The sequence below is a fragment of the Glandiceps talaboti genome, chromosome 13, assembly GCF_964340395.1.
Source record: "Glandiceps talaboti chromosome 13, keGlaTala1.1, whole genome shotgun sequence".
NCBI classification, from domain to species: Eukaryota; Metazoa; Hemichordata; class Enteropneusta; family Spengelidae; genus Glandiceps; species Glandiceps talaboti.
Genome location: NC_135561.1, coordinates 9,541,895 through 9,563,204, shown reverse-complemented (window position 1 = coordinate 9,563,204; position 21,310 = coordinate 9,541,895). Strand labels below are relative to the sequence as shown.

General features: G+C 33.7%; 2 protein-coding genes across 2 annotated transcripts; one reads left to right on the top strand and one right to left on the bottom strand.

The window, feature by feature from the left end:
* Positions 1 to 564: 564 nt before the first annotated feature.
* Positions 565 to 14,345, bottom strand: LOC144444200 (uncharacterized protein YbdG-like). The gene is made up of 11 exons (XM_078133616.1): positions 14,054 to 14,345; positions 13,411 to 13,537; positions 13,060 to 13,125; positions 12,297 to 12,373; positions 11,417 to 11,467; positions 10,947 to 11,026; positions 10,688 to 10,810; positions 9,839 to 9,919; positions 7,984 to 8,205; positions 3,008 to 3,104; positions 565 to 741 (listed from the first exon to the last, which is right to left on the bottom strand). Exons 1-11 carry the CDS (start codon positions 14,213 to 14,215, stop codon positions 565 to 567), a joined length of 1,263 nt encoding a protein of 420 aa, XP_077989742.1. The 5' UTR covers positions 14,216 to 14,345.
* A 180-nt stretch (positions 14,346 to 14,525) lies between these two features.
* Positions 14,526 to 20,421, top strand: LOC144445101 (tyrosyl-DNA phosphodiesterase 2-like). Its single transcript, XM_078134655.1, has 6 exons — positions 14,526 to 14,657; positions 15,626 to 15,780; positions 16,561 to 16,731; positions 17,277 to 17,490; positions 18,163 to 18,333; positions 20,111 to 20,421. Exons 1-6 carry the CDS (start codon positions 14,526 to 14,528, stop codon positions 20,396 to 20,398), a joined length of 1,131 nt encoding a protein of 376 aa, XP_077990781.1. The 3' UTR covers positions 20,399 to 20,421.
* The last annotated feature ends 889 nt before the right edge of the window (positions 20,422 to 21,310 follow it).

Sequence of the window (21,310 nt, the reverse complement as noted above, 5' to 3'; positions counted from 1 at the left end):
AATATCATTGAAATACCAAAAGCAGCCAATGTTTAAGTTCTGGTCCAAAGGGTACCAACCTGGAGGAAGGTTAAGGATTTTGAAGGGCCCTTGTAGGGTACTTATTTACCATATCTGTACCTTGATACTTTTATTAACGGAAAATAGGTTTTTGGGTAATTTAGGAGCAGGTCAAGCAACCCAATATTTATTTTACAAGTATTTTTTTTATACTTGAAAACATGGTGGTGATTGCAGCAATATTGACTTTACCATACTTGGCTATATCATGGCTGTTTAACAGATAAATGCTCAGATCTGTAGTATATTCTAAAAAAAAACATTCTTTTTTTTAAAAATCCCGAGATTCAAGCCGCTTTAATAAGCTTATTCTTGTACACCTAATAACTGTTCAACTTGACGTTTGTAATGATTATTGACTTGTGTTTGTCTACAATTGATTGTTTACATACAAAAAACACTAACTACTGAGGAATAATGAAAATCTATACAAAAAATATCTTAAAATGTAGTACCTTTATTCTCTAAAAAATGATTACTGAAGTACACATTAGAATTAAATCTTTACAATTTAGGACTATTACTATGACGATTGCGCCACTGTTTCACCAATCTTTTGATGGGGTCTACAACTGCATCTGGGTTTCGGTACAACATGTGATGATCAGCACCATTGATAACAATATGTTTACAACCTGGATGCACTTGTGATATAAGATACTGGTTCGATTTTGCCCAGGCCTATGAAAAAAAACATAATAAACATAATCTTATCAGCAAATTATATAGATAAAACATCTCAAATGAATACTTTTATCCATTGTCGTAAAGCACACCCTCTTTTACGGCACCGTCCAAGATGTCAAGACCATCAAGAGGTTCTTTCGTTATTTTGCAGTGTCACGGAAGTAATAACAGCTGTTCTGGTTTAATCTTGCAAAAAAAAAACATAAACGCTGCAATGGCAGGTATAGCAATAGCTAGAGATGTTGAATATATTGAAAGCATCAGAACATCTGAGAAATCTTGCGACCAAAATGATTCATCCAGTTTATTCAATTTGATTTGACAGACATTCATCACGTTACAATTCAAACTATCAAACTAATATAGCAGCTATTTTTGTCAGCTGTTTTTCAATTTACACATATATATATTAATGGAAACCACTTCACAAAATATGTGCAAACTTAACACAATGCAAGCACAGGTACACTTCTTAGTCACACTGAGGTCGATAAGACTTTATAATATTGAAATATACACTGTATTGAAATATAACGCCGTGTTGGTGAGAACACTTTTAATGAGTTGACAAGTAATAAATATGTGACATGACTAAAATGAAAGATTTTAATAATAAGACACTGTACATGTTTATGCATTAATATACGCGTTAATGCATTTACAGAACTTAATACATATTGCTTATAAATTAATATTTACATGATTTTAAAGATTTGATTAAGCTATGCGTTAGAATAACAAATGCTTGATATCACACAACTGGTTCACTTTACAAAGACGTCATTAATGTCGTGACTGAATTTGTCAAGCAGAGCAGTAACTGTTATATATAACGATTTTAAAATGATTTGCCTGTCACCATCAAGAATCTTTTAAAATACAGCAAAAACCCAATATTTATAATCTATTTCTAGAAGGACACTGTCACTGTCTGTCCTTATCATTAGAAATGATAGGTTATTTCATATAAAACAACAATATCAAACCCTGTTTCTGAACCCCTAAAAGTATATTCGTGATATATTATCATCCTCATTAGAAAATGTCATACTTTTCATGGAAAAGAAAAAACTAGCATGTGTTGATCACTAGAATTGGTTATATGCTACTAAATTATATTAAAACTAAGTTCTGAAAACTGTAAGGTGGTATGAAATAAATTAGCCTTTTATGCGGTATCCTGCTGGAAAATGAGAAAGTGGTTATAAAAATAATCAATCTCTATTTAACAGAAGGTAGTTTATTAGAGTGTAATAAGTCCTTTGTGAAATTAATTTTGTAATTTTCTGGTTATTTTCCCCAATATATTACTGGTTTTTATTAGCTTTGATCAAATGGCCAACTACTTACATCTGTAAGAAATTCATCAACATGTCAAGGTGCTAAATATCCTTTATTAGTATTTATGGAATATATCAAATGAATGCAATTTGGCCAACATTAAAATAATGGCCCCAAAATGCAATAGCTGAAAATTCACAGCCTATGACATGTTCACCACCACCACAACCACCATTAACATCATCATCGTTGTCATCGTCATTGTCGTCATCATCGTCGTCATCGTCATCGTTATCATCATCGCCATCGCATTGTTGTTGTCGTAGTCATCCCGTCTTACTAAAAATTCCGTTTTTAAATAATAACAAATTGTTAACATTTGTCTGTGAAAATATGTAAATTAGTGTGAAATTAACATTTATAAACTACAAACATGATCAGCCATAACAGTAGATATCAATATTCTTGTACATGAACACTATATTTCTTATTTATATTCATGAAATAAGAATTGAAATTTTCTGAGCCCATCTACATCTGTACAATATTCATGAATGCAAATGTAGGCAAAGATTAAAGATATTTGAAATGTAATTACTTAGCAGATCACACTCTGTTTGCTAAGTTTATGCTTCTCCATGAATACTGAAACATGTAATAACAAGTAATGTTCACGCCATAGACAGAAATACGGAAAGAAAAATAGTAAGACACACAGACAAACACAGACACAGGCACACTGCAACATAGTCCTACACTGACAGACATAGAGACATACATACATACATACATACATACATACATACATACAGACAGACAGACATGCTGGCAAAAAGAAACAGAGCTACACAGACAACTAGGTGCTTGTCAACCAAAGACCACTACTGAACATTTATTCAGTGTGCTAAAACAAGAATTACAAACCAGTTCCCACTGACGACGAATCATCTGGAAATATAAAAAAAATGAGCATACTTACTGTATTGAGATTACTTGGTATTTGTTCATCATAATAATTCCCTGTAATGACAGTCACTGATATATTACTGGGAAACGACTTCATTTGCCAGAGAGTTCTGCAATTATAGACAAGATTGGAATTAAAACTCTAGCCTTCCATATTGGTGGTCATACAATTACTTCAGTGTTATTATATTTGATTACACTTACAATTTTCAATTCATAGCTACTTCATCATGTTGATTAAATAAAAGTTGGAAAATTACTTTTCCAATATTTATTTTAGTATTACTAATCAATAGGTCTTCATTGAAGTGGTACTCTAGTTTGGTATGAGTCGTTTATGTTTACACAAAACAATGCCATGAGTGCTTTAAGGTATAGGGAAACTTCAGACACCACACAAATTCGATTTTGAGCAAGGAGTGTATATTCATTGAGTAGGTGAAAGTCCGATAGATGCCATTAGGTCTGTTAGAGTTGCTATAGTAAGGATAAAAACACGTTCATTGCAATTCTGCCACATGTAATTGACTCAATCTTCGGCCTGCACTTCCTGTAGTAACATGAAAATCTGGAGAGGGAAAATGTTTCTATGTGCATGTATGGCTGGCTAGGTGGATGCATGTTTGAGTTCATGAGTGTACAGTGTATGTATGTCAATGATTGAATAAGATATGAAACTTTGAAGTATATATGCATGTAAAGGTAAGTGCTGGTGTGCTCATATTTGTGGAGTTATATATTTGTGTACCTGCATCCATTCATATATGCATACAAGTATATATACCCGTGTAAGGGCACTAACTCTCGTCAGTACGGTATATATATTGTGTGTGTGCATGCATGCTGAGGATTAGACAGTGGCAAAAACAACTACTATCAGACACTATTCACTCATAATTCAATCCATGAAATGTACATGCTAAAACAACAGTACCAATGCCATGTATGTGTGGTCAAATATCTAAAAAGAACCACTACAGAGAATTTGACAATGTGTACAACACATAACAGACCATCTGGCAAAAATAATTGTAAACTGAATGTACACATATTTATCATAAAGGCTTGAGAAAATGTTTGTGTACTTACTCTGAAAAGTGTTTTTTTTTTTTTTTAATATTTCGCCATTTTTAAAGTTACATTATAAACATATTCTTTACTATTCAAGAATTAAAAGGATTATTCATCATAACATACACGTGCATGTCAGTAAATGATTATCTTAGATCATAAATGACAAATTATCATGTGCTTGAAAAATTGGAAATTAGGTTTAAAATTTCTAAATAGTAAAATCAATCATAATCTTTATTACATTATGCATTTAAGAAAAGCCATCAATTGGGGTAAAAACATGGTAACATATGTTATTATAGGATAGTTGTGCATCATACATGAGTTTGAAGGATTACCTTAAGTAGGTATACTGGAATAAATAAACACATTAATATAGATTTCTCTCATATTAAAGCAGTTGATGGCCCTAACATGCACCTAGTTGTTCCAAGATGGATTGTGAGAGGGTCACCACTTATATTGTTTCAATAACGTACTTTCTTAAATTTTTACTTTTGAAATTATGGATTTATAATTTTCCTAAATATATAAAATATATAAAATAATGAACAATGTTCACTTTATATATCGATATTATTATGAATTATATATCTTTAAGACATGATTGTTGTGGCTTACATATTAAATGACAAATTTGCATAATTATTGATAGCTACAAAATACTATAGTAGGTGATATATTATTGATGGTTCCTCAGATTTTAGTCTTATTTAGTGAAAGCATTGATTATATCATTACACACTTCTTGTACATTTCATTGATTGGGTTTGCATTAATTAACCAATTTGCATATATGACAAAACGTACAATACCTGAATATATCCATGCAGATTTGTTCACTTTTAGATCAGAATCACTGAATTACCTTTACAGTGATAAAGCTGAACAAAAAGCCCTTTCAGTAGTCATCCAGTTATATCTGATTTTTGCATAAAACCTTTAACTTGTAAAGTCTCCATTACGTAAAGTGTACATAATAAAAGAGCTATTTAGTTTGCCTTTAGAAGTTCCACTACTACAAGGTCATCTTGCTCCTTTTGAATTTTACTATTCACAATATAAAGCAGAGACAATTTCCTTAACGTGGCATAGATCGAATATATAACACTGTACTCTTCGCTTATCATATTACTATTTCGTCAATACTCCACTGTGCTGTCTTAACTCATCCGTAATCAGGAAGTCAAGTTTTCAAAAATTTTGTCAGCCAATTTACTTGGACGTCTGTTTGTTAAATCATACAAAATAATGCTCTCAAACAATTAATTAGTAGAAGTATGGTTGGTTGCATCCAATCACATGCCTTGTTTCTCTATTCTTGTCAGTACACTTTTAACTTCCATATTAGTTTGTAATGCTGCAACCATTTCAAACTTAACTATATCATTCAATCTTGAAGTTCATTCATTCAAATGCCAACTTAAAGCTACATAAAAATAGTAAAACTAATATACAAAGTGTGAGGACTACAGATGTTGTTTTCAACAGTCATCATAATTACATCGACAAAGTGAAACGTTTGTGATACACATTCAGGGATGTAGATCAACATTAAAAGTCGAAGGTAAGATTGGAAAAGTAGGCAGCAATAACTATGTGCAAGACTTGTGAATCTGCCAAACAATGAATATATAGTAGTTGAAACAGGACTTTGTAAAAACTAATCCCTGAAGAGTAGCCAGCAAAGAAATTGTGAATAGTTGGTTGATTTTGCCAGGTCCCAACCCTTATCTACATATCTACACATTGCATATGACACATTATCTATTACCTTTCTGTACGTGTTAACACCATTATTCATCATTAAATATTAAGGTGAGTCATTTATATCAATATTCTGGATTAAGTGATTTTTAGATTTCAGATATAATATAATATGCCCCTCAAACTGTAACAGCTGGCTTCATTCCAAAGGACATTGCACATGTATTTGTCCAAATGCTTAATTTCTTCATGTGCGATACAATTATTCAAAAATCATTTAAATTTTTTCTTTAAGCAAAACTGCTGGGGGGGGGGGGGGGGGTGTTGTTAATTGTATATCTTTAGCAAACGTAAATAACAGGCATGCTTGCTTTATTTGCTACTCTCTCTAGACCTGACCTGACCTGACTTTATCCTTGCAGTTACTTTGGAGCACAACGTTCAACTAATTGGAAATTCTAGTACTTAAAGTTTATGTACATCAAATTTTACATAAACTTTAGTAGATATATCATGTCATGGGTTCCTATCCATCAGCCCTCTCTAATGAATAGGGTGACATGATGTAACATATTTTACATACACTATTAAAGTTCGCATCATTAAAATGGAAAATGGACAGTATGCTAACAAATAACTATATGGATGTACCTATTGTTTGAATATTTGTATAATATATTTTTTGTTTTAGATATATGCCTTAAGTACTACATCTTGAGGATTTAGTTTTGATTATGTTAATGTTAACCCAATAATTGTCAGTATTCAATGTCAAGTTTAAAACATGTACTAGCTTTTGACCAATTTTACATATTACATCCACATCAGTAAACACTACAGTTGACTGATAAAGCAATTTCCTGTTGCTATGGTAATGATTTATTATCAAATTGAAGGTCATGGTTGCATGCTAATTACAATGTATGAATTTTTTACAAGTGTGTTCTCTGAAATATATATAGTAAATAATGACAGCTAGTGACAGCAACCCTGTTTCTGTATAATAATTACTATCTGTGTAATTGTATTCTATCTCAGATTGAAGAGCTTTAAGTTGGTAAATAGACCAATTCTTTCATACATTTTTGTTCTGATTTTTCACTTACTTTTAAAGCATATATGATTATCTAGTTGTCAAACCTATCAGCAGACTGACAATTTGTATACAATGATTAACTGGTTTGAAACATTAGTGTTTTTAGTAGAGGTTTGGTGTTCCTGAACAGAAAATAACGAGAAATAACAACTTTGGTTAACTTCAAAATACATGGCTGATTTTTGGTACAATTTAATTATGCCAATAAATATTGAACATTTCGACAATCATTTTTTAAGGTTAGCAAGCTTTAATGAAAATTCCTAACTCAAAAAAACCCACAGCAATTTGATATGTTTGTATGTATTCAGTTACTCACTAAACATATGAACTAAACTAAATACATTTTTCTGTATAAAAATTGGCATTGTCTGATGTGATTATTTCAATGTCTTATCTTTTACTTGTTTGTGCACTTTTCTTTCATTGATTTAGAGATCAATTTATTTGACTTCTAATAATGAGCTGTGCAAGTAAATACAAAGTAGAAATGACTACTAACACTACGTAGATATTTTCTCAGGCTGCTGATTTCTAAGAAACACCCCGACCGACAAACAGAATTAAAAGCTACACCAACAAACTCTTTAGGACATGTGCAAATTGTTATAACTAATGTGCACACCAATTTAAATTATTTGAAATTTGCACACTTACAATATTTACCTAATTATCTGAAAACCATTAATAATTAATGCAAATGTTTTTATTAAAACTACGAGCCACAGCACCAACCTCTGTAGGTTATGTGTGCATTGTTATCATCAACATGTGTACTTAATTATAACAAGTTCGAAGCTTGCATTCCGAAGATTGTTATTTATCAAAATGCATAATTAATATTTATAGGATGTTTAATCAGTTCATTGCATTAGCCCATAGAATCTCTATAACGAATTTCACTTCAAAGAAACCAGTGGTTCCTGAGATATTGATGGTACAGACAGACAGACAGACAGACAGACAGACAGACAGACAGATACACACACACACACACACACACACACACACACACATAGACAGATGCTCTGCATCTCTTAAGCTCCTCTTTGCAAGCTAAAAAGTTACAGTTATTGGCTACACAATTAAATTACTTAAATGCCATGGCTCACCTTATTTGAGAGATACTTTCATTTATAAAATAGTGCTCATCAACAACAGTACCAAGATGTCTCCCAGTACATAGTAAGTATTTTTGTCTAGCAATGATTTCCTCAGGTACATCCTTGGCAGTGATTGGTTGATGCATCATTCCTAACAATAAACCAATCCTTGTTAATCCAACTATTGCTGACAGATGGAGTGCTTCAAATGATGGAACTAGATGCCCAAACCTGAAAAAGATGAACAAATAATCAAAACAATAAAACAAGAAACCAGAGTGAAACATACATCTACTGAATTATTCAACTTTTAATATAAACACTTATCTCCCAAGAAGTCTAGTGAGGGCCAGAGAGAAACACACATCTACTGAATTATTCAACTTTAATATAAACACTTATCTCCCAAGAAGTCTAGTGAGGGACAGTGAGAAACATACACCTACTGAATTATTCAACTTTAAATATAAACACTTATCTCCCAAGAAGTCTAGTGAGGGACAGTGAGAAACATACACCTACTGAATTATTCAACTTTAAATATAAACAATTATCTCCCAAGAAGTCTAGTGAGGGCCATGGCATCCCTCATTGGATCAGTGTTAATGCAGGAAAAAAAACGGAATGCCTTGGGAAAATCTGCATTGTTCGGTAGAGTCAAACCGAACGACACTCTTCCTACTTACCGCATGGTAAATTTAATCAACCCTGAATGGGTTCTAACTCCAGCGATAGTGGTAAGAAGCAAGTGGTTTAACCACTCGGCCACTGACAACTCAGTCCTGTAATGTTATTTCACTGGACAGCACCTTGTATCAGCATTGCTTACTTTTGTTTAGATATTACATATCATTATTAATCTACCTAGTTCATTTTCAATGTATCTCATACATTCTGGATTTTAAGTGCTCAAGTTTTAGTAATTTTTTTATTTCTTTGACACTTTCTTACTGTGGTTATTGTTATTTTTAGTTTTTAATTTAATATATCATTTGTATGTGTATCTATATTTCATATCTCTTCCATAATATTTGAATCAATGCTTCTATGAATTGTTTTGTTCAAAACACCCTTGTACACATGTAGGTGTAAACTCAGTTGGAAATCAGTTGGTATTGAACTCATGTATTACATCACTAAAAGTGGCGTTTCGGGTTCTGTATACATGACTTTCACACAACGGAATTACTGAAAATCCCAAAATGCCACAATTTTGTTGTGTGACCATTATGCATATGAAACCGCAAACACCACTTTTCATGCAATGCATTCAGAATACAAAACTTTCCTACATATAGTTTTAATAATGGTGTGATATAAAGTTTTCATTTAAAACTTAAAATGTTGATACTGTGTCCAAAACAATATTATAAAGCATTTCAATATTATTCCGGAAATGATTGTTTTGTGCCATCCCAAGAGTAAAATACATTTGTCTACTTAAAATCAATGATCAGGAAAATTGCAATTAACTATTTCATTCTGCAGAATTTCATTAATAAAATTATACAATCTGTTTAATGTTTACCAATCTAATAGATAAAACCCTTAATATCAGATTACATTGCAAACCATAACTTAAACGCAGTCAGCAGTCAAAGTTCATTTTTCATTTCATTTATCACTGTAATATTTATAGTTATGACAGCTATTATTTATAAATGAAAAAATACGAGTTCCTATTAATGCCAAATTATGAGAATATTGTGATCCATCATTTGCAATATATATTGAGTTTATATTTTATTCGGCCTCTTTGTAGTTGAATAATGTTAATTGGCCTATGACCTCTGGTTGTCGGTAACCAAGGAGATCGTCCTAAACAATCAAAGATAATAGAGTTTACTGTTACAACTATACTTACCAAAACTGATTCCATGTTCCATCATCCACTTCAAACAATCCCTCTGTAATTGGATCAATCAAAACCACATCGGATACATCACTGCAAAGTAAATGTATACATCAAATGAAAATTTCTACTCACACAGTAAGACATTTTCTCGGAGGTAAATCCAAAATTATCTCTGACATATTAGTATCATCAGAGGTGCACTATAGCCCATTGTAGTACACCCCCTGTGACTATGCTGATGTGAGAGATGTCAGTAAACATATAGGATTCACTTTCAAGATTCTGTTAGAATAAATTTTCATTTGATACTATAAACAAGAACATTCATTCTTGTAAATATATACAGTTTATGAATAATTACTACAGTGTGAGTAAGGGAAAACACAACAGCAGAAATATCAAAGGGTTGCTGAAAGACTGTGCTATCATACACATTTTCTGTTCCCCCAAGAACACTTTAGATAGATATAGAACATCATATCACATGGTATGGACTAGTGACCCTAACGACCTCAATTTACATACAGAGGTCAACATCTATATTCCCTGGGATACTATGGTAGTATTATTGACAGTTCTACCAGTGATTTGGATTGCCTCTGGAAGGAATACTTGCCAAAGAATGAGATGTATTTAATAAATATTTATTGCCTGGTCTTATTCGGGCACTAGCAGACATAATATTACTCCTTGTGCTGTTATGTAGCAACTGATTCCCTTGACTTTCAGCCTATGGAAATAGCAGCTGCATAACAGCCCTCAGGGTAATAGACATCTCTAATGACCTCATAGCCAGGCAATAAGTGTATACTGTAGACCACTACAAGGTTATCAAAGTAACTATATCTAATTACTTACCTTTCATAGAGTTGAGCATAGAATCTCATATTTAATCCTCCAAGCTCTGAACCAACCAAGATATATGGCCATTCTACTTTGACATCTGTATGAGTAAGAAGTCTCTTTAGGTCGTCTGCCATTCTGGGGAAATATACAAAATGAATAATAATATAACATGGGTATGTTAAAAAATTATTGCTTTGATATCAAAATACTTTAGCTGTTAGTGCTGTAATCATTGAATTATGATGACTGAAACAATGACATTCCATAATACCTTTCAATTGTCACTGCTTGCCATCTGTTTTGCATGTATGCAACTTCTTTTGCATCTTCACTTGTTGATGCATTCTGAATCTGTATGGGGAAAAAAGAAAAGAAAAGAAAAGTAAAAACTTGGTCTGATATTTGGGTATTTAGAAACATTTCCTTTATATAAAAGTACTAAAATTTAAATGAATACACAACATAATTTGACAAGCTGAGACCTTTCTACTGCAAACTGTCAGTCTTGTTCACTTTATGATAGTCGGTGCTATTTATTTCCTGTCATTTGGTGCAAAATAATAATTTATATCTTATTTAGATTAAATTATTTATCATCTTTATCTGGAGCTTAATGTCAATCAAATACACAGATTACAGATGAATAGGTTTAATTTTTTATCAGGAATTTTTTTTTAAAATGTAGAATCCCACTTTACAAATAAATACTTGGGAAAAAGAAAGAACAGATGTCAAACTTACCCTTGAGGGCGCTTCACTAAACCCAAGACCTGCTCTGTCATATACACACACCTGAAATATGAAAGTCATCTATATTCAGAGAAAGTACTTCCATTGCAATATCTAATAAGGCTTGATGAAAATACAGGAAATAACATTAATGTATCCATTCATCAGCATGCCAAAATAATGAAAAGAAATGCAAGAAATACATTAATCTTGAGTAATATGATCATTTAAACAACTGTCATAACTGTATCAATTAATCAATTCAGTAGGGTTAATTTTTGAATGCAATTATAGTTTGATCACCATCTTGATAAATGAAATTACAATCAACCAATCACAACACCCTTATTTAAATAATTTAGATACTAGATATCAAATGTCTAAAGGTCAAGCAGAAAACTACTTCCTACAGGCTAAAGAGAAGTAGATACTGGAAAGGGTTACTGTGTCCTAATTCAAAATCACACTACATGAATTTTTCATTAGTTGGAATATGTAAACTGTTGGTGCTTTGGTTATAATCATGACTAAATATAGCAACTGGTTTATGAGTGTGCCTATACTGATGATGATTTAGTCTATCAGAACAGAGGAAAGGACTGCCTCAGTCACACTGTGTAAAAAATATGCTATCTGTGTCTATCTGTGTTACAACATATATAGTGAGATGATACTGTTAATCTTACAACAATGACATGTATGCAGCCTCAAGTTTTATGATAATCATGATAGTAATTAACTGTGTTCCTTTCTGCGTCAAACAATGCATGATCTCAACATGGTAGGTATAAAGTGACTGATAAGTGTTCTATATTAGGAGCAAGCATTCTTGATCATTGCACACTTGCATCCAATAAAAACTGTGATTTTAAAAAAGAATGACATTATTTACCCTTGTCAGTTTTGCTAACTTAGCATGGACATGAAACCATACATCTGATGTCATACCAGTAGGTGCATCCAATATCACTTAGTGAGAAAACAAAACATATCAAAATTAGGACATTCAATCCTAGTGTTCACCTTTCCACAATGTATGTTTTCAAATTCTGATAACATGTTTGAATTGAGATCGTACATCACATCGAGGTCAGCTATTATCTACAGAATATGACGTCATTCTGAGGATGATCGTTGACGGAAACAGATTGAAAGTTCAGTGCTTAAAAGGTATAACTCCTTGTATTATAACAATAGGGAACTTGCAAACCCACCATGTTGAATGGTGCATCATGGGAAATGTGTGATAATAAATACTCACCAAATAGTATTGTAAACTATAATGTTACACTGTTTTTAACCACAAATAATCAATTCATAGTCACCCTGACCATTGTGGGAGGTTTATTTTATCCGTAGCTCCAGATTAGGTATTATGATAACCACAGATAATCCCATAGTCCTTTGCATTTGAGCATGCTCAGCCTGGATTGCAAGTACCCTATTGCAATTCATTTTGTCTATCAAGCTGATGAGTATTTCTGTCATGTATGAGTTCCATTAGCTACAGGTATCTACAAGCAATGTGTGTCTACTCTATGAGAGGTATATAACACCTGACGATATAACTTGATGATGTAATCTAAGATAGGAAAAGTTCTTGAACAAACCAAGTTTTAAAGTGAAGGATGAGAAGAATACTTATTATTAAATACCTGTTGGAGCTCCTTTGCCAATACAATGCATATATAACTTCTGACCACCAATGTCATAAAGTTGTCCTGAAATAAAAATGGAAGGCAGGTATATGTTAGACAACACTCTGTATATCTATAGCCATGATGGTGTCATCCAATACACTTGATTTATTTATTTACAAAAATGAGTAACTGCTCATTGGTTAGGTGGTGTTATCAGAGCAAACTGTTATTCAACTTTTCCACTCAGAGTAGGCAATATGGTATAGCTAAATCTACATTTACTGCATCAGATCTAGTTCAATAACAATGTATTGCAGTACGCGATCATCATGCTTACTTCAATTGGACATGAAAACATTTACTTACCTGGAGGTGTGAGGACCTCTGCTTCTTTGTATAATGATGCATGGTTAAGGAATGCTGGGAGAACCATTGCTAGAAGTACATATTTTCCTATACTGATGCACCGGGAACAAAGACCTGGTTTCTGTATCTGCATGGAAAAGGACATTTGTATGTAACTGCTGGTTTGCATATTTTGGATTTTGCATTTCAATTACATTTACATTAATTTATTGTTTATTTGCCATAGACAGAATGAATTTGTCACAGTATGCCATACATATACAGAAATTGACAAACTAGAGAAATTGCACAACATGTCTGTATAGAATACAATTGAGAGATGCATGGTGATTAAATACTAATGATTAAATACATATACATACGTACGTACGTACATACATACATACATACATACATACATACATACATACATACACACACACACACATACATACATACATACATACATACATACATACATACATGCATACATGTACATACATACATACATACATACATACATACATGTACATACATACATACATACATACATACATACATACATACATACATACAATACACAGTGACAGTGTACTAACTACTTTTTATCATTTCAAAGTATTATTCTATTGTATCTAACTAATATCAGTGAAATAATACGTACCTGAGGACTAATTGGTGACCTCTTGGTCGTCATTACACGTGCACTGCCATTTGTATTTGAATCGTCTGTACTGGTTGACCCCGTTGTCGGCGTTGAACGATCTGACCTTTGTTCGGAATGAGTGTTACCTTCCTTCTTTCGCTGACTTTTTGGTCGCTTCATGGTCAAATCCTTCCACAGTAATCTATGTCTACCAAAATATGTTTAAATTTTTAAATACGAGCTGTCAGTGGTAGAATACAGTCACAGATTGTTAGTACACACAGCTGCACAGCCACGACGACACACGAGGATCCCCTTCTGTGTTACGCATGCCCAGCCTCGCTCTGGTAGTTCATAGGGCTTCCCCCGAAATTTGCATATATACCTGTCAGCCGTGTCAGCCACGTTTATTGCAGATGAGCATTGCTTTTGTTCGTGTTTCTTGCATTTAGAAAAAAATCTCATTAATTTCGTCAAGAAGTACGATGCAATGGCTACGGCGGCAAGTAGTGAATGCATAAATAGCGACCAAAGACGGTTGTGCGAAGAGTTCGCAGCCATAACGGGCACAGACGTTAGCCTTGGCGAGTACTACCTGAGAGAAAAGGACTGGCAACTCGAGGTAAATGTCACATCCTGCCATATCATATGGTCTAAAGGGCATGTGCATTTTATTGTTATTGCATTTTATTTCCGTATATCCTTTAATCTTTATTTTTTACATAGCAGCATATTTTCTTTTTCGGTCCCGGAAAAATAAACCTTTGTGTGAAAAGCGATTTACAGGATTACATGACCGACACTCGCGTGCGACAACGTGATCGAGTCATCGATGCATATTATTGGATCGTATGACTGACTCACCAGGTCACAACCGGGGGTCATTCCGGATATATTAACATACATATAGAACAAATATGTATCGTTATTCATGGATATGTTCCGGTTGTAAATACTCGTTCACTGAACAGTTTGAACCCAACAAACCGTCTCTATCAAAGATAACAGATAGCCACAGTATTATGTGAAAGATAATTCGTGCATCAAACATTTAAAAAACTAAATCTTAAAACACACCAGTTACAGGCGAGTGATCTTGGTGATTCAGTCACAATCCGTGATATCTTTAACACATAGATAGACATAATTCAATTCTAGACTAACAATAACAGAGACACCACTAAGTATCCTTGACCCAATCAAACTGAAAAGTTAAAGCATTGTTATTCTTTTACTGTGCATTAGAAACAGGCTTCAACTGAAAACATTGCACATGGACTTGATGATTTTAAAAGCTTCAATGTTTGCTTTCCAAGTGAAAATCAACATGATAACCCATCTATTATTTCTACTTTCTAGTACATCCCCAATGTATTTGACACCTCTGTAATTGTTTTTATTGGGTTGATGTTGTCTGTCTGTCTGTCTGTCTGTCTGTCTGTCTGTATAAAAACCAGCATGTCTCATTAGTCAAAGACCAAATCATCTTCATTTCTCCTGTATACAAACCATACAATTTTAAACTTTGAGCAATTAGTCCGTCTCCAAGAATAGATAACACTACTCTACATTCACAATCCTTTTCATTAGGCTGCAGTCAACTTTTACTTTGATGGGAGTGATCCTGCTGAGGGTGGTAGTCATGGAAACAGCTATGATGAAGGAGATTTAGACCATGCATCGATGTCACCATCTGGTTCAGGATCGTCAAGGAGTACATCACCAGATTTAGTGGTAACTTATGAGTAAGTAAAAATTGGTCTGGAGTGAAGTTATGCAATAGATAAAGACTATTAGGATTATCGTTGGGTATTTGAGATTTAAATATGTTTAAATCCCCCCAACATAACCTAATATTGACCCATGCATGAACACTACATCATTCACTCACTCTTGACTCATTTTTGTACAAGGACATTTTAAACACCTCAACAAGAGTACTTTATACTTGTTCAGCACCTTTTCATATTACTGTGTACTTGATTTAGGTGCTTTATAATTGTTTTTGATTGATTGATTGATCGATCAATTGATCGATTGGTCGGTCGGTCGGTCGATCGATCGATTGATCAATTGGATCCCTTTCATATCATGGGCTCACTAAGCTTGTTAGGAGCAGCACTAACAAAATGTAATCAATTGCCTGACTGGTTTGTTTTCCCCTTCACTCCAAAACAGTTACAAAACTATTGATGACAATAAACTGTACTAATTTGTCTATAAAATGAGATATTTTATGATATATTCATTCATTTATATATTTCATTTGTTCAGTCAGTCTTGAACAGTTTGCCCAGAATTTTAACCATGATATGGTAATTTCAAAGTCCATGAAAGGAGGGGGTAACTTGACTTCATGTAGTTGTTACAGAATTAATTTTCATCTCCCTTTTGACATAAGCAATTGCTGATTAGGATAATTAGTTTTTGTATGTTTTTTAAAATGATGAAATAATTTTTAAGCAATAGTATTAATTTTAAATATGGATTTTAAATATAACATTTTCTGTCTTTCATGTGTGTAGATCAGGGGTAGCTGTAGACTATGCCCTCGTTGGTAATGGATGTGAGAGTACGGAAGTTGAAACACCAGGAATGGATCCCACAATATTGACACTTCTTACATGGAATATCGATGGTTTGGATGAAAGAAACATCACAGAAAGAACTAAAGCTGTTTGCGCCACTATCAAAAGGTAAACATAAATACTGTATGTAGTAGCCATATCATCCAAGTGCATACATAGTGGTATAGTGCATTGCAAATGATAGTTGTTGAGAACAGTTACTGTTACAGTAAATAATGTTAATTCCTTTACATACAGTCACTTTCAAGTTACCACCCACAGCTCTGTTTGATACAACATTATGCAGAAACCAATACGAAATTGCACATGCTGCACTTTTACTTAGTAAGATTGAAGGAATACAGTTTCTTGTGACATTTTGTATAAATGAAATGAACTAATCTACCACCATTCAGATGTCAAAACATTGGCACCCATGTGTCTGCATCTAGTTCCAGTATGTTTAAATGGTTTATTTCATTTAGACAAAATGTAAGAAGAGAATGTGATCTTGCTATCTTTGAGTAGAATATGCAGTTTCTTTGTAATTTCTGCATGATTGTATAAAATAGAGCAAGTGAATGGTAAGTTGAAACTGGCTGTAGCAAACCTCTATTCTGTGAGGTCGAAAGTTTATCCTTCAATAAAATATTGTTGTTTTATTTATTTTTCAGTCATTTACCTGATATAGTGTATCTTCAAGAGGTCATTCCAGAAACATTTGCTTATATAGAGACACTGTGTTCACCAACTTATGTTGCCATTCCGGGAAATTCCCTAGGATATTTCACAACAGTTTTACTAAAGAAAAGTAGAATAGTTTTGTTAGACCATAGCATAGAGCCATTCACTTCAAGTCAAATGATGAGGAACTTTTTGACTGTCAAGGTAAGAATGTTAGATCATAGATAGACTATGGATGAATTGGCATGTTGACTGATGGGTCATTTGTTAGTTGGTGGATTTACTGTTGAAATGATGACCTGAATGAGAGTGATTTGTTGATTGATTAGATTGATTTGGAGTGAGGGAGGGAGGGTGGCTGGGTGAGTGGGTGACAGACTAACTATGTGGCTGGCAAACTGATCAACTGGCTGACTGACTGGCTGGCTTACTGGCCCAGTGGCTGACTAACAGACTGACGAACTGGCTGACTGGCTGATTTACTTACTTACTAAGTAAGTAACTAACTAACTAACTAACTAACTACCTGGCTGGCTAGCCATCAGGCTGACTAGCTGACTGGCTTGCTGACAAAATGACGAATTGACTGACTGACTCACTAACTAACTAACTAACATACTAACTAACTGGCTGGCTTGCTGACAGAATGAATGACTGACTGACTGACTAACTGACTGAATCGCAGACAGACAGACTGACTGACTGACTGACTGACTACTGATTGATTGATTGATGGATGAATGAATGAATCAGCTGGTTCAATTATCATTCAAGAACCATTGTAAAATACACAGGGATAGTTCAAAACTTTATTTAAATGCCAAATAAATGTATCTTTAGGTGCTTACATTGTTCACACTCGTTTTATTTTTACAGGCAAGATTTTCAACTCACAACTTGGTGTTAATGACATCACATTTAGAGAGTACAAAAGAACATGGCACAGAGAGGAAGAGACAGTTAGGTAAAGTTTTAAAAGAGATGTCTGAAGCGAATCCTAGAAGTACCGTCATATTTGGTGGAGATACAAATCTTAGAGATAAGGAGGTAAGATATTGTTATGGCTAAAAAATGACTTCTTTGAAGATTTTGGCCAACTTAAGACGTACTATTTTTATTGAAATATAAAGTATTTAAACCTGCACTAGCTGTAACATAATAATCAGTTTATTTACCCCAAATAAATATAACTGTGGGTAAATGGGGAGTCAGGAAATAGCTTACAGCTAGTCTGGGCTTGTCCTTTTGATATATTTATAAACAGAAATTCACAGAAAGGTACTTACAGGACTCAAAATATATAATGTATTATGTACACATGATTTAAATTACAAATATACAGTTTATCAGTTATACTGTGACAGTAAATGTTGTTTGGAGATTAGTTTGAAATGATATAAAGAATTAATATATTATATGTCGACAGGGATGTCATTCCAAATATTTGAGCCACTGGGGCATAATATTTTCGATCAGACAACCAACAATATATTCACTCTTGTGAATTGTTAAAATACCACCAATTAGACATTGTACATGTTAATTAGATGTCTATTTTAGCTGTAGGTAAAAACTTGAGTCATTAGGGGCACTGATTTTTTAGTCTCTTTGATGGGATTCATTATTTGTACCATATACGTATACGTGTAAAGCTGCTACACTAATATGTTTACCCAAATGAGATTTAACAGTTTAGAGTGTACGATAGTAGTAGTAGTGGTGGTGGTGGTGGTGGTGGTGGTGGTGGTGGTGGTGGTGCTAGCGGCAGCAGCAGCAGCAGCAGCAGTAGTAGTAGTAGTAGTAGTAGTAAATTTATTTAAGAATAGGATAGCCAGGAAACAACACAAGCTGATTTCCGCCTTGGCCCTGTTACCACTCACCAAAAACATTACATACTACACAAAAGAAAGTACAAACAATGTGGAAGCAACATTTAATGATATTACAAGTAAGTTATTCTATCTAACAAAGCAGTTTCAAAACACGTTCCAGTTACAGCTAGTGCATAAAATCCAACTGACATCATAATGCATATCTTTACCCTTTGACCCTCAAAAATTATGTGATGAAATCTTTCATTCAGTTTGCCAAATGGCTATGCTACAGAGCTCATGGTGTTAGAAACTTGATGACGTGTCAAACACAAAGTAAAAAATAAAATAAAAAATAAAAAAAGTAAAAGATTTCAGATTACTTTAGCATGTTAAGTGTACTGTTTGCAAACAAAGATCTTTGCAATTGCTTTAAATGTACATCTGGCCCATTTTAAAGAACTGATTTTCTAGACCCACTGCCATAGTTGAATAGGTGATCAACTGTCATGCACTCACCATTTCTGTAAGGCCTAAAAAGAATTGTGTGGTTCTGATGCTCAATTTTAGAATAGATGTGGTAGGTAGATTTTTTTTATATTTTTTTTTGAATATGTTTTTTCTTCATGTGTGAATGTGTAGTTCAGGTAGTTATGTTTTCCGTTATTTTCCATATGGTCTCTGTGTTATTGGTTTCTTCTCATCAGATGTACAGCCATTACGGATTGGGAGAACAGTTTTATATTGTCTTTTAAGTTATGTCACTGTCTGCATTTACTATTTCTCGCAAGACTTCACAATATTTGCAATTTTGTTGTATTTAAAAAGTTCAGGATTGGCAGTGAAAAACTAGGTGGGATTGGTTAACCGAAAGCAAACAGTTTTTTTTAGGCCCAACTCCTTGGCATCAAAATTCCAAGAGGGAACAAAGACTTTCTTATTTTAGAAAACATTGACATATTTAAATACAAAGATACGAAATTGTTGATATTTCTCAAAATAATCTATTTCAGATAAGTGACATCGGTGGTTTACCTGGAGACATCAACGATGTATGGCAGATGTGTGGAAGCCCACCAGATGCACAATATTCCTGGGATATTTCTAAAAATGACAATCTAGATTGGAGATTTAAAAACAAACCAAAGTGTCGATTTGATAGATTATTCATGAGACAAAGCAGTGAGTCTCCAAAACTTCATCCACAGAATTTTAGATTTGTTGGTACAGAGAGACTAGCATCATGTGGACGGTTTCCTAGCGACCATTGGGGAATACTATGTGAATTTAAAGTGCAGTAGTAAGTGGTCTGTAATATATATGAAAGTGAAATCTTCAAATGTCTCTCAAATGTTTTTATGTCGTTTTTGCTGGATGTCTTTCAGTGTAAACAGCTGCCTAGCTGCAACCATAAACCATCACTGATAATGACACTTGCCTACTTCTGAAGGCACAAGGAGATGAGGAGATGTCAGGACACAGGCAAGTCTAGATGTTATCCATGGCTTCAAATCACTTCTCATGTCTAGCTCAATGAGGTCATTATTTGAAACTTCAAATTCAAACGAAGCCATCCACACAGTCATTAACATCATCAGGATGCTACTTATACATTGTTTACATCAAACAGTTGGGGGTTACTCATTTGCATGAACAATATTTGGTTCAAGATTTTCTCATTGAGCTGGACTGTGATGAAGCGAGATCTTGAAATTGGAAGCCATGGATAGCATATAGACTAGACACAGGCATTCGCATGGCATCATGAGTTTATAATTACTGCTGGCGGTTGCAATTATGGGACTGTAAGACTTGTAGTGTCGTCTGTATTTCAGCTAGTCCTGTTGTTAGCAGTGTTTTACAGTCATTTGTTTCAAATAAAGAGCTTCCAGTTAGTGTCAGTAATTCCTTAGCTATGGACGTTTGTCACAAAGCTTGATAGCGTTGTTTTCTGACAATCCACGAAAGTGTGCTAATAGCATGTAATATTGCATAACACTTGTAGCAATGTAGCCAACTCTCTGATACTGCCAGGTTTTTTTGTGATCCTTTACTATTGGCCTGTTCTGTGTTTTCAATGTGTGATGTCAGAAGCCAAGGTAATGCTTTGATAGCTGAAAGTCTGCCACCAGCAATTGTTATCAGTGTTGTTCATAGTTACCATAGTAATATTTCACATATGGATTCTACAGGTCAAATGTCACTGTTTTAAT